The sequence below is a fragment of the Primulina huaijiensis genome, chromosome 6 (assembly GCF_012295235.1).
Source record: "Primulina huaijiensis isolate GDHJ02 chromosome 6, ASM1229523v2, whole genome shotgun sequence".
NCBI lineage: Eukaryota > Viridiplantae > Streptophyta > Magnoliopsida > Lamiales > Gesneriaceae > Primulina > Primulina huaijiensis.
Window position 1 is genome coordinate 4,659,419 of NC_133311.1, and position 9,310 is coordinate 4,668,728.

At 34.5% G+C, this 9,310-nt stretch overlaps 2 protein-coding genes across 4 annotated transcripts; both read right to left on the bottom strand.

The window, feature by feature from the left end:
- Positions 1-480: 480 nt before the first annotated feature.
- LOC140978875 (mogroside IIIx synthase-like) lies at positions 481-2,208 on the bottom strand. The gene has a single exon (XM_073444113.1). The coding sequence runs from the start codon at positions 2,036-2,038 to the stop codon at positions 686-688; it is 1,353 nt and encodes a 450-aa protein (XP_073300214.1). The 5' UTR covers positions 2,039-2,208; the 3' UTR covers positions 481-685.
- A 790-nt stretch (positions 2,209-2,998) lies between these two features.
- Positions 2,999-8,014, bottom strand: LOC140979931 (uncharacterized). 3 transcript variants are annotated; one of them, XM_073445590.1, is made up of 11 exons: positions 7,746-8,014; positions 7,004-7,135; positions 6,398-6,552; positions 6,218-6,311; positions 5,808-5,878; positions 5,595-5,701; positions 4,837-4,958; positions 4,545-4,633; positions 4,252-4,311; positions 3,705-3,809; positions 2,999-3,480 (listed from the first exon to the last, which is right to left on the bottom strand). In XM_073445590.1, exons 1-11 carry the CDS (start codon positions 7,927-7,929, stop codon positions 3,364-3,366), a joined length of 1,236 nt encoding a protein of 411 aa, XP_073301691.1. In that variant the 5' UTR covers positions 7,930-8,014; the 3' UTR covers positions 2,999-3,363. The 3 variants fall into 3 exon arrangements, with proteins under 3 accessions (XP_073301691.1, XP_073301690.1, XP_073301692.1); XM_073445589.1 differs by having other exon boundaries at positions 6,398-6,558; XM_073445591.1 differs by lacking the exon at positions 7,004-7,135 and having other exon boundaries at positions 6,398-6,558.
- Positions 8,015-9,310: the final 1,296 nt, after the last annotated feature.

Here is a 9,310-nt window from a genome sequence, read left to right on the forward strand (position 1 = left end):
TTATTGTTAGTATATAATTATTATATATACGCAAATATAAAAAAAATATGATTATTATTTTGTGTCTCCATATCAATTATTATTTCTATATTGATATTTTTTAATAATCAATTATTCATCATTTTAGAAAAATTGTTTTTGCATCCCCAAAAATTATTTCTCTAGCTCGTCCCTGATCACGTAAAAATACGAGAGACCGACATGATAAAAGAATTGACGGGGTGGGGCTAGTCTACTAACAGGAAGCATAGAAATTAGACAGAGCTCCCAGACCACCCTTGTTCTATTTTCTAACTCCAAGTACTCCACCCCCTTACAATTTTCGTAGATGACAGGTTACTTGGTTTTACTTTATAAGTTGTTAAATATGTCTTTAAAAATACAAATTGCAACAATTACCATACTTGAGTGAATGCATGCACTTCCTAAATGTAAAAGGATCCATCAATCTCAAACTCCAAGTTTGTATATGAACACATGTAAATATATTATTGTCTATATTTTATTTTATTCTTACAAATGCTATCACCTCGAAACAAACATTGTTTACCTGCTGCAGATTGATATAGACATATTTTCTTTCTACCTCAAGTTCAAAGCAATTATATATGGGCATAGATCATTCATCAATGAACATCCTATGTTACATCTCATAATATATAATAGTGTATATCCTATAGAATCCTCAAGTCTGTTGCTTATACTTCATGCAAACTCGCAACAGCTGATCCGCAGCTTCATTCATGGCCTCCTCTTCTTTATTTTTCATCTTCTCACTCAATTCCTTTGCCCTAAGCTTTAACTTTTCACCACATGTCTCTACAATAACCTTATTTATCGCATTTGCGATCTCGTCTCTACTTATATTTCCATCCTCATCTCTTGCAACCTCCACACCGGCACCAGCCTCTACCAAAAGCCTAGCATTCAAAGGCTGGTCGAGTTTCAACGGTACAGCTACAACTGGTATGCCGAAATAAAGACTTTCGATGACAGAACTCATCCCACAGTGACTCATAAAAGCACCTACGCTTTTGTGTGCCAAGATTTTAGCTTGTGGTGCCCATTCCTTCACAATAATACCCCTTTCTTTAACTCTATCAAGAAACCCCTTCGGCATTACCTCATTAATGTTAATTGTTTCTCCGACAGGAGATCTAACGACCCATATGAAGTTAACGTTACAGAGCTCCAAGCCTTTTGCTATCTCCTGCATTTGATCTTTAGAGAAGTAGTTTTCACTTCCAAAAGAAATTAACACAGTTGAAAACTGGGGTTTCTTACTCAGCCATTCCACAATCTCCGCACCATTTTCCTCATTGTTAGATTGTGCAATAAGTGGACCAACAGGGAGCATGCTTTTCTTGCAAAGAACAGACAAATAATCGACATACTTCCCTTCGATTCCCCCGCATGTCTTCATCAAAACAATGTCATCAGATAGTTGAAAGTGGGCAAATGATATACCCTTGTAATCCTCATCTGTTTTAAGTACACCAAGCGCAGCCTCCAACTCCTTCCTTTCGTTGTCTTTAAGGTACATTGCCGGATAAGGGAAAGTTGAATCTTTTCCTGTGAACATATGATAAACAAATGAATAAGCAGCAGCCCCTGTGGTGGCGAAATGGACTGCAGGAATGTTGATGGATGAGGCAATTTTGGCAGCCCACGGTTGAAAAACATCGTAAATCAGCAAATCTGGCTTCAGATATCTGATGATATCATTGAAGCTGGAGATTGACATTTGAAAGGCATGAAAAAGCCTTGGCATGAGATTTGGAGGGATGTATTTAGTTGTATGGAAGTGCGATGGAAGATCAGGGAATGATGGTAATTGGAGTTCAACTAGGTGGATTGAATAAGATTGCTCTTGAAGTGAATTTTTTATTGAATCCAGGTTGATGGCTGTTGAACAGAAGTATATATGGAAGTTCTTGTTTGACAAATTCTTGGATAGTTCAAGATAGGGGAATACATGACCATGTGCAATCCAAGGAAACACAAGGATGCTGAGTTTACTTCCACTTTTTGCCTCCATTAATGGGAACCTTTTGCTCTGTAACTCAGAGTCTGGAAATTGTTCTGGTTTATGGTGTAGTTTTGAGGGTTGATTTATAGGACCGTCTCTTTTGTTTTGATATGTTAGAATGTGTTTTTTTTGGTGACATCATCTACATGCGTAGTGTTTTAGAATTGTGTTTCGTTCAGGAGTTTCTTGTTTTTACGGCAGCAAAATTAGGCTTTTGTAAAAGTCTCGAGACAAACTGCGCCTGAATTACACACGTGTGGTGTCCTGCATGAGATGGGAAGGTTGAACAAGTCATCCGATTTAATTTTTTATAACACATCACCTTTGATTTAAAAGCATAATTAAATTTGAAATCATATTGCGCATTTCACGTGTAATAAATACACTCATGGGCCTCCAAACCAAGCATATCTAGGATGTTATCAATTGTGAGGTTCAATTCAATATTAGGAAAAAAAAAAATTGAGAGAATTGCACCTTTCTAACAAAACATATCTCTTACAAATAGTAAAAATAATTTAATTTATATTGCAATTAATATTCTTAATCTAACTTTCATTTCCAACCAATTCTCTTCTCGGAGCCAGAACAAATTTTAATCTAGCTAACAATGTCGTCGGGGTTTGCTAGTTTTGGTCATACTACCTGCAGCTTTCTGTTAATTTTATGCGTAGTTCAGGCAGATAATCCAGTATGGCATGGGTTTTTGTTCTAAAAATTTAAGGTGTCCGAAAAGAGATGAGGTTTCACAATCGTGAATGAGTTTAGAACTGAACATTCACAAGGAAGTCATGATATGTACCTAATATTATCAGTCCACGTTTATGTGCTGGTGAACCTAAATCCTGAAAAACGCCTGATTTTTGTTTGGACAGAAATTAGTAATGCATACAAAATCCAATGGTGTAGAAATTATACAAAAACGAATATTTCGGAAATTAATAAAAATAGGTATTAGATGATATGACAAACACCAACATGAAAAACATCAAATGAAGTGTACGAAAAATCATATATACATTATGAGAAACAAATCACTCCTTAGAGGAGTAAACTTTCACACTCGGGACTTGATTTCTGTGTTTTAGGATTACACAGACTCTTGAATCAACCAACAAAAGTCTTTGTTCCAGTGATACTTGAGTATAGAAAATTGCTTCATGGTTTTCTTTCTATAATCCAAGCTACAGTTTCGAAATCAGTTGATGTTAAAAGCACGCAGGAAGTTCAAGATACCTGCCATTTGATCGGACAGTTGGTTTTGTCATAGTCAAAGTTGGATGCTCTATTTCCCACGACATCATCCTCACTATCTTCTTGACTGATCCTACACTTCAAGATATCACTCCTTTTATGGTCAAATCTTCCATTGTAAGGTTTGTGGCCACGCCCACACTTGGCAAAGCACTAATCAGGGTAGATATATCATTTTGTAATGCAGCAGCAAATACCTGGGCAAGACGATAAAAACAAACTGTTTCTTATGCAATGATCTTCATCAACTCTTACTGAAATGATTCTATGCAAGTCTTAACTAACATTTTAGTGACAAAAAACAAACCAGGCTTATAAATATATTTTCTTTCCTTTTTTTTCCAGAAACAACTCTGACTTGAAAATAAAGAAGAAAATTGGTGTTTTCAGTCTTAATGGAAACATAATGAGATCGGTGTACCTTTCTGTTCTCTTCCTTTTGATGTTTAATGACTTCCAATGGCCACTCGCTAACTAGCTTTTGAAGTTCAACCACAAACCCTGCCCTCTTTGTGTCAGTTGTACTCTGGAAAAATATGATATGGAATACGTAAGCGAATTTAATGAAATGAGAAAGAAACAAGCAAGTTAGAATGAATGGGGCACCAACCTTGTGATTCATTTCGGGTGTTGGTGTGGGGGTACAAAAAACTTGAAAAAAATTTGTCATCTATTGTCATATAAAAGAACATTTTATTTGCATGTGAAAGTGTTATTAACCTTGCTACTCCATCCTCTATATAAGACAAATGGAACATGGAAACTATTCGGAGAATACAGTACTAAAAGCCATCATGTCTGTCCGTACAGTTGAAAATCATAGCTAAGCAAGATCACAGAAAAATCGAGGAAAAAGATTAAGCACTTGAGCAAGCAATATAATTGCATCTACTTTAATCAAGACCCAGCCACCTAATGTTACAAAGACGAGCTTTTTCCTTCAAAGTTGAGTTTTTAATCAAAATTACCTGATTGATTGCTTGAATGATTGCAGCAGCACTTTCAGGCTTATGATCAAGAAGCAAACCCTGCGAAAGGTACCAACATGAGTAGACTGCTGATGCATATCATAATCCATATCAATATTGCAGAAGCACTTTCAGGTTTAGAACAGAGTAACACTAAAGGGAAAAACACTAAACAGAAAAAAGAACTATACTATAAATACAGGACTGCACGCCAGGATCCATTCCTAATGATTCTAAAATGCCATCCAATCACCTTGACAATTTCAAACCAGTGATCTACAACATACGAATACCTTGGCACATGAAAATCCAGTAGAAAGACTGTGTTGTTTCATAGATTCTGATCTCCACTTCTCGATTTCCCATAAAGCCTTAGTATCTCCTGCAACGGGGGAATGCAAAGACGAGCACTGATGCATTTACAAGCCTTTCACATTATGTAAGATGCAAATTATGAAGGAGTTAACCGGATCTTGACACTTCTATATTAAATGTCCACAATTTAACCAAACACTATAAAGCCACAAAATTTCAGAACACGAAAGAGGTTTTGCAGTAGAGCTAAAACACAAGCACTTTAAATACCTTTTCTTACAGCAAATTCCATCCACAAATCAAAGGAAGTCCGTCTAAGGCTTACTCCTGACTTCACAAACCTTTTCCCGTATTTGGACATCAAACCCCACCTGTCTGCACTGTAACATATGCTGCAAGAAAAAATTAGCAAGAAAATATGATGATTCAATTCAGAAAGTAGCACAGTTAATGAAATAATCCACATTCAATGAGAAAAACAAACTATATGAAAATGCAGAACATGGAACACCACATCAACACTTAATCTCATCAAAGTTTCAACCAATTCCTCTGACTTGCATAGATATCATCCCATGAATTTCATTAAACAAAGAAACAATTAGACAGAGAGGAAAAAAAAAGAAGGAATATCTTTACATAGACACAAATTTGATACAGTTGCAAAACATTTTGAGAGACAAAAAATTGCACATAGGTTATGTTTGCATGCAGCCTAAAGCACAATCACTTGGCTAAGAAAAATTCAGGAATCACAGATCATACATAATAAGGTTCATGAGTTCATGTGAAAAAGAATAGATTTGCGACGGAGCGTGACATGACTGGAACAAGGGAAGTAATAGACAGGGAACCAATATTATTCTGATGAAATGTTGAGTTACCAATGGTCAAGCAAATGCGATAGTAAATTGAATTTTTAAATCCGTTCAGAGAGTGAATGAATAAGTGCAAAATATATAAATTAAATAAAATTAGATGGGAATGATTAAATGAAACACTGAAGGAACCGCTCATAATATGCATACCTGAAAACTATATCTGCTGTACCAGGTCGCAGAGGTAACCCATTCTTCTTCACAAGTTTCATCACTTCTACCATATGGTTTACATCATTATGTTGTTTGGCATGTAACTGAGGATGGAAAGAAAGATAAAGGAAATTTTGCTTCCGATATGGAATCGTGCAACTATACAAATAGACAACAAATCGAATCTCAAACGAGTAACCGGAAACATACCAACAGAAAATGAGCAGATCCAATATCAGGAGTCAATCCATATAAATTGTGCTTCCACAACGCCATCTTACCTGGTGCAAATAATAGTTAGAATTTTACATATATGGATAAGAAAACACACGAAAACTAGAAACAAAAGAAATCAGTTTATCTTCTTGTCAGCCAAATAAGTCAAAGCAATATCACACAGCTAACCATTGGAGAGGATCCAATTTCAAAACAATAGATCCCTCTTCGGAAATAAAAACCAAAGATAAAACTATTTTAATTTCATCAAGAGCTACATCTATGATAAGAATTAAATGAACTCTTGTTTAATTAACTGCCAGAAAGTTCAATGCTGTGATTCTGAATTTAAATTTATAATTAAAGGGATGGAACTGAAAAAGAGTGATACTGAATATTCTCACCAAAATCAATGGCCCCTACCCGCACACAAGCCTTAGTAACATCCCTGCAAAGTGCAATATTAAAATTGTCGGGTATCCTAAGATTGGAGAGTCTCTGCATCCACAAACGAAGTAAATAAATGAATACATATAAAAAGGTGAGGTCTCAACTGTACACAATCAAGCCACATAAGCACTCACAAATCTTCGAAGTCTCTCCAAAATATCAAATAGAAGCTTGATATCTTCATGGGTATCACATTTAGCAACAAGTGACCACAACCAAGCATTAGGAGGTGCAGTTCTCATCTCAGATACACATTTCAGCATCTTTTCATATACTTCCTTCGCAGTCCCTGCATCTAACACAACCATGAATGTCCAATCACTAAGTATCATCAAATTTGAAATTTTATGAGTCATAATTATTCAAAGCCCGAAAACCATTTCCTAAGCTCTAGGAACGCACAACTGAAGCAACTGGCGCAGTTGCAGCCCTTTAGTGGAGGACGCGCCTTGGCCATGAAAACGCATAAATGCTATAACCGTAATTTAAAGAGTATCTTAAATAGAGGGATTGACGATTCATGGTAAAATGCAAGTTAGTGTTCATTCATAGAATCATAGTTAAATAAACACTGGTAAAAATATATTCAATCATTGTTAAATAATCAGTAAAGTACAAATCTAGTGTCATGTGAAATAATTTCCTTCGTACAGAAAAATTTTGAAGTGTATTTCCTTGTGCCTGGGCTACGTTGCATTTGTGAGGCATGTTACCCTCTAATAACAAAAATAACTACCTACCTGATGAATCGTTTTCAACCATGCTAGCTTCTGAAGAAAAAGCTACAGTAGTCCACAGCATTGAAGGCATTTCAAGATTCATAACATTTTGATTATTTAACTGCATTTGAGAATGGTTTCCATGGATAATGCCTGCGATATCAGACAAATCATTGATAAATTTTGCTAAACCGACAATATCAGAAGTACAAACAAGCAGACAAGTGCGAGTAAAAACGTGCATATCAACAGCTACACATTATTCTGGCTGCTGTATGTAAATCAATTCTAATTATGATTATTTGGTCCACAATTTAAGACGGAAAATTTGTAATCGTTATGAAAATAACGCAACAGGATTAACTTGCAATTTTTCTTCAGGAACAACCACAGTCCACATATAAATATAAACACTTCCGAGTGATCTTAAGTTTATCAAGAAATAACAGAAACGCACTCCATTAACAAATTACTGAAATATAAGTACGTACAAAACCTTTGCTTCTTCGTTTCCTTTAAAACAAGTTGAAAAGGTATTTCCATCACAGTCTTATCACTAGTTTGCAATGTTCTACCATGGTGTTCAAATCTTCGTTAACTGTTTTGTAAGACATAAAAGAAGCCAACTTTCTCACTTATCATTACCTAAAACTAAACTTTTGAGGTCTGCATTATCTGCCTTTTCTTTCCCATTGTTCTTTCTCTAGAAACTATAAAGCTCTTCCGGTAATTAAATAAATTGAACATGGCGAATGGAAAGTACCTGACAGAAGGGCGGAGCAGAAGCGGCGGCGCAGAGAGAATGAGCAGTTCAGCTGAGAAGCATTTTCGATCGCTAATTGTTCGATTTGAAACGAGTTGGAAACAATCGGCGAAGGAATATTCGCCATTCTAGCGACACAGCGCAAACTCGATAATGCTCCGATGGCTCGCATTTTCTCGTACATTGCCGTCTGAGAAAAGAGATTGATGCTTAGCTGAGAACGACCTAGTCCCCCAAATTTTCGCCACAAACCCTCAAGCCTCAACTACTCAATTGCCTCTTCCAATGATTTAATTAATTTTATACAAGTAATAATTCCAAAAAATAACCATTTTGTTTCCAAAAAATAACCATTTAATAATAATCATAATAATAATTTATGAAGTGTTATTGAAAAGTCTACTACTCGTTTTTCTTAAAAAATACTAGAATTTTTTTTTATCCTAATAATTTTCGGCCGACTTAAGATATACATATACATATACATACATATACATATATATATATATATATACATATATATATACATATATATATATATATATACATATATATATACATATATATATACATATATATATACATATATATATATATATATATACATATTTTAAAATATCTTGCACTATTTTAAAAATAAACATTCAACTATATTTGAAAACTCAAAGGAACCTAACTCATAATGTAAAATCGTATATCATCACCCAACCTAAACTATCAATATTTCAAAATATACTAACATTACAAACCTCTCAAAAACCACTCAAAATCAACCATAATAGTCGTAAAAATCTTTGACATAAACTTTAAATCATAAATGCGGAAAACTAACGCTGGTCATCGGGTTATGTACACCTTTAGTCCAACAAGATCAACCATCAAGACCTCCATTATCATTATCATCATGTTCACCTACATCGATCACACCTAGTGAGTCTAAAGACTAAGCAAACCATAATGTTGATAACAAATAATACGTATACAATCACATACAACAGTGAAAACACTTTTACTTAAAATAACATTTCATAATCACGCATAAACATAAACATTTTTCATATCATCATAAACATATCAATTTCATCATATACGTATACGTTTTCCTTTCGTTGAATTCAGATCGTTAATTGTGACTTTCGTATTAGGGGTCGATGGATCCATCTACATGTAATCACAGTACTGGGCGGCGGAGACATCAGCGACACTCTCACCTGTCAACTGAGCATTGGCCTTACGTATCTTCGTATCATTAGTCACAATTACTTCACTTCCTTCAATATTTCATATTTTCATCACTTTATAAAATTAAAGCATATAATAATCATTTTTCTTTTAAACCAAGTATGTAACATATCTTTTAGCATTAACGTTTTATCATAAAATTTCATAAACTCTTAAAATAACTGAAACGACCTCGACATTTTTTTTAATTTTTTTCTAATAAACTCGAAAATACTAATTAAAATAACTTAACATTTTCATAAATCATAATAATTTGACATTTAAATATCAAATGTATAAAATATCCCTAAATTATCAATTAACCGAAAATACTACGTCGCCTT